The sequence below is a fragment of the Monodon monoceros genome, unplaced genomic scaffold (assembly GCF_005190385.1).
Source record: "Monodon monoceros isolate NGI ecotype Baffin Bay Population unplaced genomic scaffold, NGI_Narwhal_1 Super_Scaffold_13, whole genome shotgun sequence".
NCBI lineage: Eukaryota > Metazoa > Chordata > Mammalia > Artiodactyla > Monodontidae > Monodon > Monodon monoceros.
In genome coordinates this window covers 15,354,183-15,375,755 of record NW_021703769.1, presented here as the reverse complement: position 1 = coordinate 15,375,755, position 21,573 = coordinate 15,354,183, and the positions used below count along the sequence as shown (strand labels likewise).

Here is a 21,573-nt window from a genome sequence, read left to right as displayed (position 1 = left end):
CCCACGTTGAAGAAAGAGCTCTGAACTGTTGGAGAACCGAGTTCTCATCCAGGCTCAGCCACCAGCTCACAGTGGGACCTTAGCAGGTGCCTCCCCCTCCCAGGGCCTCAGCTTCCTCGTCTGTAAAATGGGGCTGAAACACAGGTGCCCACCGACTGCCCAGGGGCTCTTGTGAGGTTACACGCAAGGTAAAAGCACTGTGAAAACAAAAAAAGTTTGAAAAGCACTACAGGAAGATCAGCTGTTATTATATCTGAAGGTCTGGTGAGGACTTCCCTAAGACGAGGTGTACCACAGCCAGCTCACTCCCGCACAGCCCCAGGGAGGAACCAGTGTCTTGCCTCCCTCAGGTTGGTCTCGGAAGGGTTGTGGCCCCTTGGCGGGAGTCCCCACTTAGACATCAAGGCCTGGACCAAATCCTGCACAGCCTCAGTTAGTCAGGCCAGAACCCCAGGAGAGCGAGGTCTCTATGGCAACCCTTTCCTCCAAACCCGGGGCCAGAAAAGTTATTGGCCCACCAAGATGGAACCAAGCAGGGCTGGGTGGCCCAGGGCTTAAAGGTCACAAATATTTATCATGGCAGATGTGCCCTGGAGCGACGGTCTTCTGTCCCACAAAGGAGGGACAGTGGAGCCCTGGTTTTGGCTCACTTGCTGAGGGGTCTCATCTTGGGCAAGTCACTTACTGATTCTGAGCCTCAGTTTTCTCCCCTCTCAGATGGGCTACAGTTGGCACTGCCCATCTTTCCAAGGCCCCTGGGAGAAGGACACAGAAAGAAGAGCGGAGGAAATATTGTGGGAAATGGTGGCTCCAGCTCAGCCTCTGGTGGGAAGAGGAGGCCCCGGCTGGGGGTGCCATAAACTCACAGGTGACCCCAGAGGCCTGTGATCTCTTTGTAAAATGGAAATGATTTCACCAATGGTCCCAAAGCCCCTTTCGCTTTAGTGCGACAGGCAGATTCTGGAGAAGGAAAGTGGAGATGACTCCTTCCCACCATACCCCCGCATGTGACCTTTGGCCCAAGGATTGAAAAAAGAATTGTCCCCTGGAGACCCCAGCCCCCCGACCCCTAATCCCCCCAACTCCACCCTCTCTGCTCTTCTCCAAATGGGGGAGTTTGAGCTGGCAAAGGATCAGACAGGAGCGGGCTTGAAGGTTCCCCAAAGCTAATGATAAGGATAGTCACCCCTCCCCAAACCCCCATCCCTTGGTGAGGACAGACGGTGGTTCCCACGCCAAAAGGTCGGGGCCCCTTGGAAGGTGGCCATGTGCTCACAACGATGATACAAAGAAAGAGGGCTCCAGCCCTCACCCCAGCCCACCCCTCCAGGAGGTGAGCTGAGAATTCACAGAACAAACAAGAAAGTCATTGAGGGGGGCCCTCGGTGACCACCCTCTGGATGTTATTGCTTTGGAGCATGCTCTCTCTCTTTATAAAGGCTGTGCAGACACCCGAGGGCAGGATCACGCTGGGGCGCACAGACCACACCCCCTCCCCTCTGGTTGAAACAGCCAGGCTCCGCCCTGTCTTTGAAAAGCTACCCCTGAACTACCAGAGCAGTGACAGCTGGAGAGAGAAGGCGCTCTCCTGGCTGAAAATATTACGAATGGTGAGTAATAAACGAACGGCAGAAAAATCACACTGGTTTAAAAAAAACACACGGGGGAGGCGCTGATTCTGGGCCTCCAGAGCCGGCTGCCTCCTGCCCCAGCCTTGGGATTCCAGCCACCACAATCCCAGGAAGGTCTGAAGGCCTCCTGGATCAAAGGGGACCTCCATCTCCCCTTCCCAGAGCATGGGGGCGCTATACCTCCTCCAGAATTTTAAAGGGTGCCCAGGGCTCAAACAGGCTGAGGGGAGGGGAGGCTCCAGGTGGAAGGAATCACCTGGTCAACAGCCTAGAGGGGGACTGGGAGGAAGGTGGGTCTCAACACAGCCGGGCATCCCCAGTGGGAAATGACCTCCTCTGATGGAGCCCAGGCCCCCTCTGCCAAGGCTCACAGACTCAGGAGTGCTTCCTAAATAAAATCAGTACCAAGGGTAATAAATCAGAACATCTGAGTATCATGGGCAGCTCTGGCTACAACCCTACATGGGGAGGGGGAGGAAGGAGGGGGAGAAGGGAGAGGGGAGGGGGAGAAGGGGGAGGGGAGGGGAGGGGGAGGGAGAAGAGGGGAGGAGGAAGGGGGGCAGCGGGGGCGGGGGGCGGCCTCCTGTGTGAACCAGACTCCAGATCGAGGCCCAGGCCAGGCCATCGAGGGGGGAAAGGCCGTCTCCTGGAATGCACTCCATCTCCTCTCGCCCCGTGTGGGGACTCTGTAAGGACTCTATGTGAGCTAAGAGCAGGCACAGGGCCTGGCACACTAACCCTACCTGGCTAACCAGGACTATGCCCTACACAGCAGGACTGGGTAATGAGGGGGGTATGGGGAGTGGGCGGCTGGGCGAAGGTGGCAGAAATGTGCTTCTAGAGAGGGGGGCCAGCCTGCGTCCTCCCCAGCATGCAAAAGGGCTTGTGAAGGCCCTGGGGAGGGCCCCAGGCCTGCTCGAGAAGGAATCTCCCAATTCTCACACTCATGCCTCTCCTCACTCTCTTTCTCTCCTTGAGCCAAGGTCACTGAGGCCGGGGCAGTGGGTTCTGCCCTTAGTACGGGATGGTTTGTTTAAAAAGACTAAAATTGGGGAGCTCTGTTGCCTCCCCAGACCCTTAGCCTGGAGGCAGAGGGCCAGACAAGATAACCTTTGACCTCATCCAGCAAGGAGGGATTCTCCTACTTGGGAAACCCTCGCCTGGGCACCACCAGTCCCAAGCCCAGCTTTCCTCAGACTCCCTCTCCAATCCCACATCCCCAAAATTCAGAGACGGTGAGCTCTCTGGAGCTGGGGTTCTCAAAAATCGGGGTCCCACAGCTCCTCTGCTAAAACACAGGCGACAAGAGTTCTGTCCAGTCCACTAACGGTTTGCAAACTAGGTTGTTGCAATCCCACAGAGGCAGGTACCCTGGGGGTCTGTGCCAGGCCCAGGGCACCCCTCCTATCCTCTGGTCCCTGAAGGACCCCAAGTCCTAGAGCCACCATAAGAGGGGCAGGCAGGGGACAGACAGATGGACTCGAACAGGCTGCGGCAAAGCTCCTTCCACGGGCAGGTGGAGGGAGGCCTGAGCTCCTCTTCAAGTCAGGGGCTTGGGGCCCCCCGGAGCTGGCTCCGGATCCTTGCAAAGCTGCCCCATAGGCTCTGGGGCAGGAGTAGCTGCCTGAACCCGGTGCCGCAGGAAAGACACTTGCTGGTAATTGGCACCATGGAGATGGCCGCTGGGTTCTGGACTTGGCTCCGGGCAGCGAGCTTCCAAGGAGGCAAAAAGGGGGGCGGTCGGACAGTGTCTGGGGCAGGAGGATGGTTTGCTCTGCCACCTCGGTCTTTCCTTTCTCCGGATTGCAGCCACATCCACCAGGTCAAGAACCAGCCAAGTCAAAAGTGCAGCCAATCCCATTGGGAGAGGGAAGGTCTCAGGGGATAGGAGGAAAAGAAGGGGTGAGGAGGGGCCCTGAGGGGGCAGGTCTCCCCGTTCTGCTTCCCCGCTGTGGGGGGAGAACCCCATCCTCCTCTGTTCAATGTGCCCCTGGGCCTGGGGTCCCAGGTCGGGGCTGGGCGGTCTCCAGACCATCTTGGGGAGCCCCTCCCCCTCCCTGGCACTAAGATCGCTCGCCGCAGGGCCCCACGGTGCTCTCAAGGGACAGCTGGGATGCCTGCCGGAGCAGGGGGCCCGTAGCTGGGTCCACCATGGAGGAGGTGGGGAAGAGCTTGTACCAGCCCACGGCCAGGGTGGTCAAGTCCAGCTCCTCCAGCAGTACGCGGGCCACACCCATGAACTGCTTCCGCTCCATCCGCCCGTAGTTCCCCCACACGATCACCTGCGGGGCAAGAGACACAGTGGTTCAAATCCTGTCAGTGCTACTCACGGGCCCAGAAGCAGAACCTGGGGTCACCCCACGCCCCATTCGTCTCTGAGTCCAGGGAATTCTACCGCCTAAAATGGCTCGAGTCCCACCATATTCTCCTGGCTCCAGTGCCACCATTATTGGTCCCTGGATGACTGGCGTCCGGCCTCTGGTCTTGCCATTTCTTTCCATCCTCCACCCGCCCCATCTCTGAGCCCAAGCCTTGAGGGCTGGCCCTACATTATGAGTGTCCTACCTGCCACCCCACCCCCCAAAAGGCCCTCTGCTTCCAGATCCTCAGAAACAAAGTTTTAAAAAGTGGCTAGTAGGACAGCTGCATGTAAATCAATGAAATTAGAACGCTCTCTCACACCACAAACAAAAATAAACTCAAAATGGTTTAAAGACCTAAGTGTAAGACATGACACCACAAAACCCCTAGAAAAGAACTTAGGTAAAACATTCTCTGACATAAATCGTAGCGATATTTTCTTAGATCAGTCTCTCAAGGCAAGAGAAATAAAAGCAAAAGTAAACAAATGGGACCTAATCAAACTTAAAAGCTTTTGTACAGCAAAGGAAACCATCAAAAGAACAAAAAGGCAATCTACAGAAATCTAGAAGATACTTGCAAATGACGTGACCGACAAGGAGTTAATATCCAAAATACATAAACAGCTCATACAACTCAATATTGAAAAAAACAACCCAATCAAAAAATGGGCAGAAGACCCAAATACACTATTTTTTTTCTAAAGAAGACATACAGATGGCCAATAGGCACATGAAAAGATGCTCATCCCTAATTATTAGAAAAATTCAAAACTACAATTACCTACACTGGTCAGAGCTATTACCTTACACTGGTCAGAATGGCTATCATCAAAAAGTCTACAAATAATAAATGCGGGCTTCCCTGGTGGCACAATGGTTAAGAATCCGCCTGCCAATGCAGGGGACATGGGTTCGAGCCGTGGTCCGGGAAGATCCCACATGCCGCGGAGCAACTAAGCCCGTGCGCCACAACTACTGAGCCTGCGCTCTAGAGCCTGTGAGCCACAACTACTGAAGCCCGCGTGCCTAGAGCCCGTGCTCTGCAACAAGAGAAGCCACCGCAATGAGGAGCCCGTGCACCGCAACGAAGAGCAGCCTCCACTCGCCGCAACCAGAGAGAAGCCTGCGTGCAGCAACGAAGACCCAATTCAGCCAAAAATAAATAAAATAAATAATATATATATAAAATAATAATAATAATAAATGCTGGAGAGGGTGTGGAGAAAAGGGAACCCTTCTACACTGTTGGTGGGAATGTAAATTGTTGCAGCCACTATGGAGAACAGTACGGAGGTTCCTTAAAAAACTAAAAATAGAGCTACCATATGATCTAGCAATCCCACTCTTGGGTGTATGTATCCAGAAAAGATGAAAACTCTAATTTGAAAAGACACATGCACCCCCAATGTTCATAGAAGCTTTATTTACGATGGTCAAGATGTGGAAACAACCCAAGTGCCCATCAGCAGACAATTGGCTTAAGAAGATGTGGTGTACACACACACACACACACACACACACACACACACACACAATGGAATGTTACTCAGCCATAAAAAAGCATGAAATATTGCCATTTGTAGCAACATGGATGGACCTAGAGAATATTATACTTAGTGAAGTGAATCAAAGACAAATACTATATGATATCACTTATATGGGGAATCTAAAATATGACACAAATGAACTTATCTACAAAACAGAAATAGACTCACAGACATAGAAAACAAATTTATGGTTACTAAAGGGGAGAGGGAGGGAGGGAGGGATAAATTAGGAGTATGGGATTAACAAACTACTATATATAAAATAGATAAGCAACAAGAATACTCAATATAATAACCTATAGTAGAATATAACCTGAAAAAAATAACTGAATCACTTTGCTATACACTTGAAATTGACACAATATTATAAGTCAACTCTACTTCAATTTTAAAAAAAGTGGCTGCTACGTGTATAGTGTACATGGTACCCTCCTTCCTTTTTTCCAACAGACTCTTTTCTGCAGTGCCTTCCTCATTTCTTGGTCAACCTCCTCTCTTAGAGTGGCCAGATGGATGGTCTGTGGCTACAGGACCCTCATTTGCTCTCCGGCACCTCAGGTTCTAACTCTGCCCCTCTCCAAAGGTGGGCTGGCTTATCACACATAGAGCCTGTTGTCTTAATGCGCATGCTTTAGGGTCAGACACGCGCAGGTTCTAATCCCAGTGCCGGCTGGGTGGTTTGGGGCAAAGTCGTTTGTTTAACCTCATAGAGTCTCAGAGTTCTTGTTTGTAAATGGAATCACCCGCACTCAGCTTACCTGGCAAGCGAGGATCACAGGAGATAATGGATGTGAAAGCTCGCTGTAAGCTGTAAGACGTTCTTCAAGCATGCAGGATAATATGCAAACAACATGGGCCACTGCTATTGGTTACCGCATGTCAGGAACCGTTCTAAGGCTAAACCAGCCTTAGATTCAACCTTCCCAACAACCCTACAAAAAAGGATTCCAATTTCACAGCGGTTTAAACTGGGGCTCGGGGAGGTTAAATCATTTGTCCGAGGTCATTCAACTAATAAGTCTTCAGCACCCCTTAGGCAGCTGATCAGAAGCTCATGTCTGGTGTGTGGATGGGTCTGTTTTCACTGGTGTTATGGGCTGAACTGTGTTCGCTCAAATTCATGTTGAAGCCCTAACCCCATAATGTGACTGTACTTGGAGACTGGTCCTTTAAGAAGGTGATTACATTAAAATGAGGCCGTTAGGGTGGTTGTGGTTTTAACTGGTGTTGTTATAAGAACAGGAGATTAGAACACACAGCTAGACACCAGGAATGTCTGCATGTAGAAAAAAGGCCATGTGAGCACACAGCAAGAAGGTGGCCGTCTGCAGCCCAAGGAGGCCTCAGGAAACATAGCCTGTGACACCTTGGCCTTGGACTTCTGGCCTCCAGAGCTGTAAGAAATACATTTCTGTTGTTTAAGCCCCCCAGTCTATGGTACTTTGTTATGGCAGCCTTAGCAGACTAATACAACTGGCATTCCTCAATTGCAGTGGGCCTGTCCTGCTCTGACATTAGTCAGGAGGCTCAGTAGCAAGGACCCCATGTCAGATTTCTGTTTCCCCACTCCCTCCACAACCCAGATAGGGATGTGCTCTGGAGCTTCTCCAAAGATGCTCAGGCCAAAATGCACAAACCTTTGTCCAGTGGACCAGATGTGGGCCCCAGATGGTCTTCTGGTTGTTTTAAATTTTCTCTGAATGTCTTTAGACCAGAAGGGTTTTTCCAAACTTTTTTGACCAGTATATACAGCAAGACAGACATTTATATCATCACCCAGTAAACACATGGGATTCATAATTGAAGCAAGTGCTCCACCAAATAAGACTTATCTTACTAAGACTTACCTTTCCTAGTCCTATTTCCTATTTCTTTCCTATTTCCTATTCCATTCCATTAAAAAAAAAAAATACTTGTTGAGACCCACTAAATTGATTTCACAACTCACTGATGGGTCTCAACCCACAGGTTGAAAGACTATGCCCTAGACAGGACCTGGGCTTCCCAGTTTGGCAAAAGTCCCACTGTCTTGGCGACTTGTAACCTTGGCCCTACCCTTGTTTGCTCTGCCTGCCCAGGTTAGGAGCAAGAAATTGAGGTATAAGCTAGAGGCGTCCAAACAGCAGCCCTGAGAGAGCAGGCGTATGGCTCCTGCAGGCATCCAACCCGGGCCTTGCCGGCCCCATGATGGGCAGCTATTTCTAGCTCCCGGATCCTCCTAAAAGCCACGGAGCCGAAGACCTCTCTGGATCCTCCAAAGGCTCTCAGTCTATTGCCACTGTGCTCCATGCCAAGCCCCTGGCCTCCAGAGGCTGGTGGTGGTGGTGGTGGTGGTGGTGGTGATGGTGATGATGTTAACGGCAGCCGCTTGTAGAGCCAAACTTGCAAATACTCTTCTTGCACAAAGCACACATTCCACTCTCACAGTAACATTATCAGTGGGTACTATTAGTATCCGCATTTTACAGATGAAGAAGCTGAGGTTCAGAAAGGAACTTGTTCAAAGTCGCACACCAAGTTGTGGCGCTCAGATTAACCACAGTGCTCTACTTCCTCCAGATGAGGCCCTACAGGGAGCCCCCCACCCCCAAGAAGGGCCTCCTTCTCCCTCTGATACTGCACCCCGACCCACCCCCGAGCCCCTCACCTGCAGGACTTTGCCCTGGGGACTCTCTGGAAACAGCAGCACCTGGTTATACAGCGGGTCCAGCGACTTGCGAGCGACTTTGGTCTTCTTCTTGGCAATGCAGACGCCGTTCTCTAGCAGGTAGGCTTTGATGTAGGCCGCTGGGGACAGAGGCCAGCAGGATGAGTTCTAGCCTGAGCCCCACATGGTGGGCGAAGGGCGCAGCAGAGGGACCCGCTGCTGGGGATCAGAGTCCCCCCAGGGGGTCTGCAGAAGAGGCAACAGGGGCAGGTGGGGGTAGGTGGTGGGGTGCAGCCAGGGTTAGCTGGGGCCTACTCGGCCCCCTTGGGTGGTCCTGCCTGCCTCCCCTTTCCTTTGCTCACCCTTTCCCTCTCTCAGTCCCTGGCTTGCCCACCCTTCCCGGGCTTATATATTCATGGTTGATCCATTCACTCAGATGTTTGCTGAGCACCCACGGTATTCCATGAGCCCTACCAGGCGCTAGGGTAGAACCATAAACAGGAAAGACAGTCCCTGGCCCCCAGGAGCTCAGTCCAGTCGGGGAGGCTGACAAGGTCAATGGACAATTTCAATTGGGTGTCCAGAAAAAATCCTAAATCACCAGTTACACAAGAGTCACTCGCTTTGGGACTGAGGGATCCCTCAGAGCTGGACCCAATTTTCTCTCTTCTAGACCCAGACGGCCCTCAGGACATCCCCCCAACCTCCACCCCCCACCCTGCAGACGGGAGGGCAGCCTCCACACCTGGCAGTGTCTTGGAGCCGGGCTTGGCCGTCAGTCCCCGAGCCTGGATGATGTCCACTTCAAGCTGACCGTTCCGCTCCTGCAAGCCGATCTCCACATCCCCTGCAACAGGCCCCAAGAGCTGAGACTGGGAAGTGGCTTGGGAGCTCCATCAAGGACTCAGCTCCTCCTCTCCGCTGAGGGATGAGATCCCTTCCCCCTGCTCCCAGCCCCAAACAAGACCAGAACAACTCCCACACCAAGCGCCCGGGCTCTGCGGAGCGCCTGGCAGGTATGAACTGGGCTCCAGGCTGGGTGCTCAGCAGATGGAGGCAAGGCAGAGGGGAAGGAGGGAGGGACACGGGGCTTCTGGTGGGGACTCCCCCCACCCCAACATTTGGAACAGGTCTTGGGACACTCACCCATCGGCGTGGTGGCCAGGGTCTGGCGGCCCACAAACTGTGCTGGCCCCATGCTGCCCAGGAAGTCACTGAACTGGGCGTCCGATGCCAGGCAAACTCCCCCATAGTTAAGGCTGCAAAGAAGAAAGAATGAGACAAAAGCAGACGTTCCCAGGGGCCGACTGAGGACTCTGATGACTCAGGCAATCAGCTCCAGAATGGCCCTCATTCCACAGTGATTCTGTCCACATCCATCACCCAGCCTCAGGCAGACCGCTGTCCTATCTCTGCCTCCTTTCTACTTTAACAGCCCTGAAATCTCAGCTCTGACTCCAAAATTCCAGGGCTTAGCTTCTGTGTCCTGTACCTTTCCCTGTCCTACCTCTCCTCGCCGAGCCTCAGGTTCCCCCCTCCATGAAATGGGTATGGTGACACCCGCCTCTCGGGGTGGCTGTAGGACTCACGGGAGATGATGTTTGTCAATGCCTGGCTCTATGGGTGAGAGCTGCGATACTCAAGGTGTGGTCCAGACACCAGCAGCGTCACCCGGGAGCTAATTAGGGAATTGAGGCCCACTCCACTCCCCTGCTGCTGAATCAGCGACTGGCTTTTAACACAAGCCCCAGAAGACTTGTTTGCACTGGACAGTTTGAGATGCACGGCGCCAGTGGCTCAGCCTCCAAGGTTCGCACTTGCTCTTGCCATAGAGCTGCCCAATGTCCACTCGCCTTCCTTTGGGAACTAGACCTCAAATCTCCTTTGGGGAGCCCCTTCCCCCAAGGCATTGATTCGCATGGAGCAGAGCAGACCTGGTTCCAGAGGCGGGCGTAGGCTCAGCCTAGCCAATCAAGCCGTTCCTTCCTTAGCCAGTGACTGGCTCAGGGTTGGGCGTGTGGCCCAATGCAGCTCACAAGAATCTGTCCAGGAAGATTTCTTCGAACTGTAGGAAGTGAGAAGCTCTCTCTTCCCATCAGATTTGAACCCGAGACGGGAAACTGGAGCCTCTGGCAGCTCTCTTGCTGCCGTCTGGAGCCCATGAAGGAAGACATCACACAGGTGGCACTGCGTGACCTCCTGGATCAAACTCTGCCTGAAGCAGGAGATATTTTGTTGTTGTTGTTGTTGTTACATAAGTCAACAACAACAACAATTATTATTATATTATTTTGCTGAAACCAATTTTAGTTTTTTCTTTCCCATCTCCTAGGTCTGTTGTATTTAATGAGATCAGGCACTAAGTACCATGCCTGATGTGCCCCTATTACCTTTAGGAGCAAAGCATTCTCATAGGAACCTTGCCACAAACAAAGGAGGTTGGTTTTGTTTTGTTTTGTTTTGATTTTATCAGCATTATTCAGATGAGGAAGCAGGTTCAGGCCAACCTAAAGCCAGAACTCACAGGGCAGACTCAACACTTGGATACAACACTTCTAAGGCCAACCGCAGGTGACTTTCCACCTGGGCATGTTCCAAGAGTAACAGCTAACTTTTAATAAGCACGTACTGTGAGCTGGGTTTCACAGCAGCAGCCAGGGGCTTTTTGAACAGGAAGGGGAGCCTGCCTTGGGCCTCAAGGGCACTGTACACTTTGTTCCCCAGCCTGAGAGCAGCTGCCACCCTGCCCCCAGCTCCCTTCTCAGGGAACCTGCTGAGCTCTCGGCCTCTGGGGTCTCTGGTTCCACTCCGAGGGTGCCACCTTCTGCTTCCAAACCACTCTGCTAGTCTACCTTTGCCCCAGTTCTTCAGAGAGAACAATTCACTCATGGTCTCCTCTGCCTGTACCCAGCTCTTCACACCCTAGACATGCTCCTTGGTGCCTGAACCACAGCTGCCCGCCTTTACACCTCCTTGCTAATTCACAAAACCTCACAGTTGGCAAAGGATATACCTGCTGGCTCTGCAAACAGTTACTGGAAGGTGTCCTCCAAGCCAGCAGACTCCCTCTTTCATCGATTGGAAGACTGAGGCCAGGAGTGAGAAAGACACCTGTCCGAGGGCTATATGATGGCAGTGCCTGCTACCATACGAGGCCACTGCCCAACTCATGTCACCCAAGACTATTTGGCCTTTATGTATAAAATTCCAAGCAAGCTGGGGGAAGAAACAAGAGAAGACTCCGTGCACAAACAACTTACCACTCTGCTGAGCAAACAAACATATTGCCCCCCAGAGAAACAACTAAAAAAGACTACTGTCTTCTTATGAGGCACAACCGGTCCTCTACCCGCCCACCTCAGGTTGTGGGAGCCCAGGGGTCATCAGAAGACAGGAAAGCACTGCTGGCTGCAGTGGCCCAGAATGGACCAGGAGAGGAGAATTTGAACTGGGGGCCAAAGGATACACAGGGTCCAGCAACAAGGGGAGAGGAAGGAAGGCCACCTCCCACATACTATCTTCCCTCTATCCTGACCAGAGTCACCAGCAGAGGGTCCTGAGGTCCTCAGGATGGTGAAACCACAAGAGTAAAGGAGCCTAGTGAAGAGCAGGAGAGAGTAAGTACTTGTCTCTCGCCCAGGAGGGTGACTGAGACAAGGCAGGGGCAAGAGAGTCTAGTTCAGGACCTTGGAGAAGGTCTATGTTGCAGATGTATACAATGTCACAGAAGACAGGAAAGGACAGAGATCCAGGAAGAAAAGAGGGAAATCAACTGTTTTAAGCTTTTGGACATTGAGGAGAAAAGGACTGTATTTAGCCACGGATGACTTATAATAGTAAAAATGGAAACAATCTAAATATCTGACAGCAGAGGAATTATAAACACGTATTAGATTTAAAAAAAAAAAAAAAAGACAAGAATAAAGGAGCCTGGCTGGGTGCAATGACCAGAAACACCTGCACTGAAGTCTGCATGAGCAAAATACAAATGTCTGTATTAAGTCATTGTCATTAAGCCATAAGTCATAAGTCATAAGTCTGCATGAGCAAAATACAAATGTCTGTATTAAGTCATTGTCATTAAGCCATAAGTCATTGATTGAAGAGGCTAGTTACAGCAACTGGTGTGACTAATGGATGCAGTGACCCTGTCCCCTGGCCAGAGCTGATGGACCCAGGGTCAGACAGCTGACCCAAGCTCAGTCAAGCAAAGACTCTCTCTGGGAAATAAAAGAGAAGCCCGGAGACCAACAGTCATGAGACCTGAGCCATGTGAATGGCCTGTCCTCGAAAAGAGCCCCAAACTACTAGCCACCCAGTCCTGTCCACCCAGTTCTCTCCTCAAGCACGTGAGATGTCCCACAATCATTCCAACAAATTCTGTTTTGACTTAAGTTACTGGCAGTCAATGGAAGGATAATAATTTGAGATTTTAGCCTGAGTACTTTTCCATTTTCACCATTTCCTACTACCTGCTGCCACCCTTTCCCCATTCAGGCAGGAGCCACGGTATCCTAGGTCTACTGCCTCAGAGAAGGGATGACCCTGTAGGATGCAGAGAACAAGACAGTCAGATTCTTAGCTTTTGAGTTTCAAATCTAAGAAGCATCAGTCTTGGAAGGAGAGGTGCAAAACCCGGCCGTCCTGCCCGTGAGTAAACAAACCAACCCCAAATCCCCAGCCTGGGAGAGCAGAGGGAGTCAGGCAGGGAGGGGAGAGAACGGAGGAAGGTCTGGGTCCCCAGGCTGGGCTGGCAGTGCTAAGGGATGATGGGAAACTCCACAGAGGTTTGGGGACTCTGAAAGCAGAGGGGACTCGTGCCCATGCTTCTTATTGGGTGGAGCTGAGAAAAGGGCGTGATGCTTTGCAGAAATGTTGTCTAGTGTCTTGTCAAATGACTCTGGAGCATCTCTGAGGCCCTGTGTGTCCCTCCACGCCCTGGAGAGGAGCACATGTTCCCACTGCACCTGAGAGAGGGCCAAACTAAGATATGGCAGAATGGTACTGGAACCCAGGCAGTCAAGCTTCCGAATCTATTATCTCTACAATCATGCAACGGTGTTATAGAGAAAGTATGGGGAAAATAACTTAATTACCTGGGGACAGAAATGGATACCCGCTCTGCTTGCAAACCCAAAGAACCTGAATTAACAGCACGAAAGCTAAGACCTAGACTCGCTCACAGCTGGTGACCTGGCCTTTCCTCCACACCCGTTTCTTTTCCACCCCAGCCTCCTGAGGGTCCAGAATCCATTCTCTTAGGAGGGTCTGGGCTCTAAAAGCTCGAGAAATAGCGGTACCTCGTGGGATATAAGGCACTGAAGGGGCCCAGCCCCCCAAGGCAGAGCAAGGCCTTCTGCAGCCTGAAACTGAAAGTTTCCTCCAACATCGTCACTGTCTGCCCCTCAGTTCCTGGTGGGATTCTGAGCAGACAATGGGGAACTGGCAGGCCTGGTGCCCAGCGGTGATTGTTTATAATATATGGGTGGCGGCCTGATTTCCCATCCCAGGGTGCCTCGCTGGCTGCCAAGGAACCAGGCTGACTCCCCAGAAACCCTGAACGGGTTGCCCCATCCTCCAATGGGGCTGGAGGAAGAATAAAATGGAGGTAGGTCCCTGCTGGCCAGGGGACCAACTGCATCAGAGACCCCGCTCCACCTCGGGGACTCCCCTGGAGGACGGAAGGCAGAGGATACAAAGTCAGAGCTGGTCAAGTGCCTGCTGTGTGACCTCTGGCCAGCGGCTGGTGGCTCTGCACTTGAATCTTACCTGCAAACGAGCCCACACCTACCCTAGAGACAGAAGTGCAGCCCTCCCACCGCTGGGTGCCTGTGCTGTACCAGTTTTAAATGTTCTGAAAATCTCTGCTTATAGGATCCATTCCCAAAGGGGTAGGAAAGAGTGTGCTGAATTAGTAAATGCCACAAACTTGCTGCTACTTAGACCGTGCCTTATTCAGTAGGAACTCAATAGATGTTTACTGCCAAACACTTGGGCTGTCCCCAAACTGGGAAAATATACTGGTTGAGGCTGAACTCGGCATAATACAGACCTTGGGTTCCAGGGCTGTGCAACCTGAGGTAAGCTTGGTAATCTCTCTGAGCTGCATGTATAAAATGGAAATAAATCATAGTCACCTGGCTGAGCTGTTGGGGAGAGTCAACAGGATGACGCAGGCAAGGTGCTTAGCAAAGGGCCTAGCACACAGCGTCTGCTGAATGAGTCAAGGATTGAGATGCCGTGGCTAGCGGATCCCTGCTGCCTGGTGTTTTCTTTTTTTTTTCGCCGTATGCGGGACCCTCCCGTTGCGGAGCACAGGCTCCGGACGCGCAGGCTCAGCGGCCATGGCTCACGGGCCCAGCCGCTCCGTGGCATGTGGGATCCCCCCGGACCGGGGCACGAACCCGTGTCCCCTGCATCGGCAGGCGGACTCTCAACCAGTGCGCCACCAGGGAAGCCCTCTGTGGTGCTTTCACAGCACTTCCAATTCCAGACCTATTAGGAAGTGCAGCATCTGGATGCCTGAGACAAAGAGGCCAGGTCCTCTGGGCGGGTGGGAGGGGGAGCAGGGCAGCTACAGCAGCTGATCCTCCCAAGGGACACATGCCACCAGGCGGAGGCAGAGACCTGAAACAGGATTAAAACCTCTGTTCTGCTGGCCTTTTATTTTGTGTTACTGGTGAAATGAGATTTCCTGCCTTTCAAATCCTGTTAGTTTTGTTTGTGGAGCTGAAACCCATTTGTCTTTTATTATTAACCTTTGAGCTCAGTTTGGCCTCTGGTTTTCCCGTGTTCTCAATGGTTAAAGAAATAATTGGGTTATTCGGGGGTTTTGACTTCTACTCTCTTTTCCAGATGGATCGCCTGTCTCAACTCATCAGAAATTAAAAGGCGGCCCAGCCGGCCCAGCCCTCGTGGTGAGTATGGGTTATGTGGTTCTGAAAGGTTCACAGGCTCTCTGTCCATCCATTCACCACCTGCCCCTACATGTCCACCGTCCATCCATCCACCCTCCCACGGCCTCGCTGAGCCTGCAATACAGTCGGTTCTGCTGTAACGCAAAACATACATTCCTAAAAACCACAGCGCAGTGCAAAGTCCTGCAGTCAAACACAGAGCTTATGGGGAAAACACGGTTAGGGGCACAACACCCAAAAAGTGTATCAAAGAAAAAAAAAGGACAGGGATATAATAAAAATGGTAGCACAGTCTTATACGTGTAAAATGGTTAAGAAACGCACAGATACTAAAATAAATATGGTGCTTTATCGTGAAGACAGCCTGATGCTTGCTTTTGGAAATGAGTGTCAGCAGGTCTGCAGTGTGAGTTGCTGCAATGTGGTGACGGAGGGCTGTCTGAAACGGACGGGTGGGAAGCTGTAACACCAGGTGTGGGGGGAGGGGGGGCAGGAGGAAGCGAGGAGTATGTTTTGTGCATTCCTACATGGGTGCAGTTTCCCGAGTTCACCTCGTGTTTCTCGTGGATGAAATCACACCTGAGCAAAGGCGAAGTTTATATTGTGCTCAAATTATTCCAGAATACTTCAATCGTGTTGGAACAAATTTGCGTTTTCAAAACGAGCACTGCAGCAGCACTGACTGTATGCCAGGATACACAGCATCACACAGTCCTGACTCCAGCTTCTCAAGTATTCGAGACATTCCCAAACCTACCCCTCCCCCCACCCCGGGCCACGAGAGCGTAGCTCCTAGGCGTGAAGCCAGGGATTTGATTTATTTTTTATTGATCAAAAAGCTTGCCATGAGCCAAGCACTGATAGTACTAAGTTATCCATATTAACTCATTTAAACCTCATTTAACAATGCTGTGCAAGCTAGGTACTTATAATTAATACCCCCTTTCCAGAAGGGGAAACCCAAGGCACTGAAAAGTTAAGTAACCCGACCAAGATCATGTTGCTGCTAAGTGGCAGACCTGGGATTTGAACCTGGGAGTCTGGTTCCGGGGTTCATCTACTCTACCTCTCTGCTACACTGTCTCTGCATCCCGAGGGGACCTTAGCCTTGCCCAGGGCAGAGCGCAGGGATCTGCAGTCCACGCTTTGGGGTCAGGCAGGCCTGGATTTGAATCCTGATTCCCCCCACTCACTGGTAGTACAGACACGTTCTTCACCACTCAGAGCCTGGGTTTCCTTTTTGGTGAAGTAGGAATGAACAGTGGTAGGCCACCCTTGGTGCTGCTGTAAGTATTAAATGAGATGAACGCCTTAGAACAGAACTGGCGCAGTCAAGTGCTCAGCAAATACCGGTGCTTATAAAACAGAAGCAAACAAATCCCCATCTCCTAGCCCATGCCCACATCTGTCCTGCTTGTCCTTCAGGCACGATGACTGCTAAGTAGCAGAGGTGGGAAAGGGAAAGGGGGTTCTGACCACCCACCCATCCTCCTGGGCCTTCGGTGATGACTGAAACAGCCTTGACAGGAAGCCACCCTGAGGCTGGGTACACTGGCCCTGCCATCAGCTCACACTCTGCTCTCCAGAGCTGTGGGCACCGTGACCCAGACACCTGGGGAGCAGGATGCTGATGACCCAGACACCACAGGACAACAAGGGGCAGAGGAAGGAGGAGGAGGGGCGCCAGCAGCCAGCCTGGACGGCTTCGGGTTTATGGGGAGGGTGCTGAGACCCTGGGTCTGTGATGAAGGAGGCTGGGGAGGGGAGGGAAGGAGAGGCAAGTGTGTGTATGTACTTCTGTACGTAGTCTCCACCTATTACTCATCCAAATTTGTGGGGCATCTCCTGTGGGCCAGGCCCTGTGCTGAGCAGGCACCACACTCAGTGTCTAGTAGGACAGACAAGACACACATGTGAGAAGTAAGACAGACTGCTGGGTGCTATGGTGGGGGAAGAATAGGCTGTGGAAGCTGCCGATGCAGCCAGAGGAATGGCAGACCTGTGCCGTTCCACTTCCCCTGCCCACTCCCAGGACAGACATTGCCAATCAACCTCAACACTCCTGCCAAGCCCGGACCGCACTTCAGAATCCTTCTCAACACAGCGCTCCAGGGAGCCACTATCGATTAGCTGAAGTTGGCACACGAGATATAGCTTATGTTCTTAGCTGAGATCTGGAGGAAGAATGAGTCAGAGGGCAAAGAGGGAGCAGGGGTAGGAAAGGGAGTGCCAGGTAGAGGGAGCAATGTATGCAAAGATCTGGAGGTGAGACGGAGGGACGTGTAAGAGGTTCAGTGGTGGAGCAGGGGGCACACAGCTGCGGACTGGGGGAAGCTGGCAGAATCCAGAGGAAGTAAGTGCTGAGTGACAGACTGTGCAGTTTAGACCAAAAAGGAGACTTGCAGGTATCCAGGCAAGAGTGATGAGTGGCCTCATGGCTGGGGGAGGGGAGGGGAGTGGATGGAGTCAAAGACGATCAGGAGTGAAATAGTAGAGCCCAATCATGGACTGGATACGGAGTGCGAAAGAGCAGGAGGTGTCTGCGAGAGTCGTCTGGTTCGGGCAGCTGGGAGCTGGTGGCGCTGTGCACTCAGAAAGCACAGCAGACACTGCTGCTGTCCCCCACATGCCCTGACCCTCACCATGTCAGTGCTCAGTGACTTCTAACTGTTGGCACCCTCATTCCTCTGGCTATGTTTCTCTGGCCCCTAAGAAATTTCTCTGGTCTCCAGAGCCCTCGCTGCCACAGGAAGGGCAGGAGAGTTAAACGTGAACATCCATCAACCAGTAACCGATGAGAGTGGGAGTATAAATACTCCAGCTCCCTGGCCTCCCAGGAAATGACTCTCAGGCACCTGTTCCACACTGACTCCTAGAGTCCCCATCAGGATTAAGCTCCGGATGCCCACAGTGGCAGCTGGCTTCTCAACACACATGTTACTGGATGCCTCCCCTACCCTATCTCTCTCATGGGCCCCCCCACCAAGGTTTTCTAGAATCACCTTCCAAGTAAACTGCTTGCACTCAAATCCATGTCTTGGGTCTGGTTCTGGGGAACCCAAACTGAAACAGATGGTCACCAGGGAGTATCTCAGGATTGATGAGGGGTCTGGGGAGGTACTGTTCTCATGGTCCGTTCTCAGGGGGCTTGAATCCTTGCCCTTTATCTAGGGGAGATGGGCCTGCTTGGGGTGGGGGTGGGAGTGGGAGCTTGGATGGTTGCCCAACCCATAACTGTTCCCTTCCATCCTTAACATACAGAACCAAATTTTCAATCAGGCAGAAAGGGGCACTGGAAGAGAAAATCCTTCCCCAGTGCCAGGGGATAAACCAGGATCGGTCCACCATGCTGAGGCCTGCGGAGGGGAAAGACAGACTCGTTGAGCCACCAAACCATCCTGGAAGCATCCACCTCCAGAAATCTTGACAGATGCAGCCATTAAAGGAGGGAAAGAGTCGAGTAGAATGGGTAAGGGCAGACTTCAAATGCTAGATTTGAGTCGCCAAAATTGAAGTCACTTACTGGCTGTGTGACCTTGGGCAAATTAATTAACCTCTTTTGGCTTTCATTTCCTCGTCTGTAACATGAGGATATTAACAATTCAAGGGTTATCAGGTTATTGGGAGAATTAAATGAGTCAATACGTGTAAAACGCTTAGCGCAGTGCCCACACGTAGCAAGTGCTCTGTATAGTGTTAGCTCTAGAACATTACTACCATTAAGCCAGAGCTTCTCAACCTTAACACACAAACCACCTGGGGATCTTGTTAGAAGCCTGAGATGAAGCCAAAGCGATCTTGGAAAAAAAGAAAACAGAGTTGGAGGAATCAGGCTCCCTGACCTCAGACTATACTACAAAGCTACAATAATCAAGGCTACATGGTACTGGCACAAAAACAGAAATATAGATCAATGGAACAGGATAGAAAGCCCAGAGGTAAACCCACGCACCTGTGGTCAACTAATCTAGGACAAAGGAGGCGTAGATATACAATGGAGAAAAGACAGTCTCTTCAATAAGTGATGGTGGGAAAACTGGACAGCTACATGTAAAAGAATGAAATTAGAACACTCCCTAACACCATACACAAAAATAAACTCAAAATGGATTAGAGACCTAAATGTAAGACTGGACACTATAAAACTCTTAGAGGAAAACATAGGAAAAACACTCTTCGACATAAATCACAGCAAGATCTTTTATGACCCACCTCCTAGAGTAATGGAAATAAAAACAAAAATAAACAAATGGGACCTAATGAAACTTAAAAGCTTTTGCACAGCAAAGGAAACCATAAACAAGACAAAAAGACAACCCTCAGAATGGGAGAAAACATTTGCAAACGAATCAATGGACAAAGGATTAATCTCCAAAATATATAAACAGCTCATGCAGCTCAATATCAAAAAAACAAACAACCCAATCAAAAAATGGGTGGAAGACCTAAATAGACATTTCTCAAAAAAAGACACACAAATGGCCAAGAGGCACACGAAAAGATGCTCAACATCACTAATTATTAGAGAAATGCAAATCAAAACTTCAATGAGGTATCACCTCACACCGGTTAGCATGGGCATCATCAGAAAACCTACAAACCATAAATGCTGGAGAGGGTGTGGAGAAAAGGGAACCCTCTTGCACTGTTGGTGGGAATGTAAATTGATACAGCCACTATGGAGAACAGTATGGAGGTTCCTTAAAAAACTAAAAATAGAACTACCATACCACCCAGCCATCCCACTACTGGGCATATACCCTGAGAAAACCATAATTCAAAAAGACACAGGCACCCCAATTATCATTGCAGCACTATTTACAATAGCCAGGTCATGGAAGCAACCTAAATGCCCATCGACAGACGAATGGATAAAGAAGATGTGGTACATGTATACAATGCAATATTACTCAGCCATAAAAAGGAACAAAATTGGGTCATTTGTAGTGACATGGATGGACCTAGAGACTGTCCTACAGAGTGAAGTAAGTCAGAAAGAGAAAAATAAATATCGTATATTAAGGCATATATGAGGAATCTAGAAAAATAGTACAGAGGAACCGGTTTTCAAGGCAGAAACAGAGACACAGATGTAGGGAACAAACATATGGACACCAAGAGGGGAAAGTGGGGCGGGGGACGAATTGGGAGATTGGGATTGATATATATATATATACTAATGTGTATAAAATAGATAACTAGTAAGAACCTGCTGTACAGCACAGGGAACTCCGCTTCGCTGTACAGTAGAAACTAACACAACACTGTAAAACAACTATATCCCAATTAAAAAAAAAATCTTTTGAAACTTGTTTAAAAATAAATAAATAAAAATACTACCTTGCTAAATAGCAAAAGAAAAAAAAAAGAAACCTGAGATGATGCATTTCTTTTTATTCTTTTTATTGGCCATGCCACGTGGCATGCAGGATCTTAGCTCCCCGACCAGGGATCGAACCTGTGCCCCCTGCAGTGGAAGGGTGGATTCTTAACCACTGGACTGTCAGGGAAGTCCCAAGAGATGCTGCATTTCTAACAAGCTCCCGGGGGATGCTGCTGGGCCGTGGACCACACTTTGAATAGCAAGGGCTAAAGCCACTGTAACTGGTATCGTGTAGCCTGGAGCCCAAGCACTGTCAATGGCAGAATGGCCCAACCCTTGTAGGGAGCCCTTGTTCCCCAGCCCTGAGACCTGGCTGCATGCAGCATTTCCAAAGTTCTCTGTGCCTGCCCTTTGCATCTCTCACCACACTGCTAGTTGCGTGGTCAGTGGAAGGCAGGGTCTCTGAGATGCCCGGCCCAATTGTCTGGCACACTGTAGGTACTAAATGAAAATCCACTGTAGGTGCTAAATGGAAACCCCTGTGCCCACTTGCAGGAATAAACACACCCGGCAGCACCAGGGGCTGCAGACTGGCAGGGGCTCCTCAAACATGCCGGCTCCCTATAAGCCTCAGCTGGGCTGGCAGGAGCCCAGGGGGAGGACAGTCACACCCCCTCCTGTTTCAGAGCCTGGCATCTGGGTCCTGCCAGTGCCCAAAATACCTCCAGAACAAAGAGGAGGCTGACCACAGCTCAATGTCCCCACCTGTCCCTTCGATTTCCTTTCCTCACCCAGGTGTTGGAGGAAGGGGGTAGCACCTGGTTGGGCTCCACCAAGACTCAGCCCCTCTTGCGAGGGCAAGACTCTCCCATCTCCTGGACAAATCACCCTCCAAACCACCTGATCCTTCCTCAACTGTCTCAAGGCACCCACTGCAAACCTTTTAATAACCATAATCATCACAGCCCGTGCTTATCCTGTGCTAAGCACATTCTAGACACTATTATAATGGGGGTGGCTCACTCTATCTACTCTATCTACCTTTGTCACTCTATCTACTAGGATGCAACTGGCCACAAGGAGCAAAATACTCAACTTACAGTGGCTGAATCAACAAACAACAATAACAACAGCTAATAATAATA

The 21,573-nt window shown here is 50.9% G+C and overlaps 1 protein-coding gene across 2 annotated transcripts in view; it reads right to left on the bottom strand.

Moving 5' to 3' along the window:
• Positions 1-2,202: 2,202 nt before the first annotated feature.
• RIMS4 (regulating synaptic membrane exocytosis 4) overlaps positions 2,203-21,573 on the bottom strand; it is a 63,153-nt gene continuing 43,782 nt past the window's right edge. For both annotated transcript variants that reach the window (XM_029221426.1, XM_029221427.1), the window contains exons 3-6: positions 9,335-9,447; positions 8,934-9,035; positions 8,189-8,328; positions 2,203-3,913 (exon numbers count right to left, since the gene is read on the bottom strand). In XM_029221426.1, coding sequence (XP_029077259.1) covers positions 3,695-3,913; positions 8,189-8,328; positions 8,934-9,035; positions 9,335-9,447 — 574 coding nt within the window. In that variant the 3' untranslated portion in view covers positions 2,203-3,694. The remainder of the gene's footprint in view (positions 3,914-8,188; positions 8,329-8,933; positions 9,036-9,334; positions 9,448-21,573) is intronic.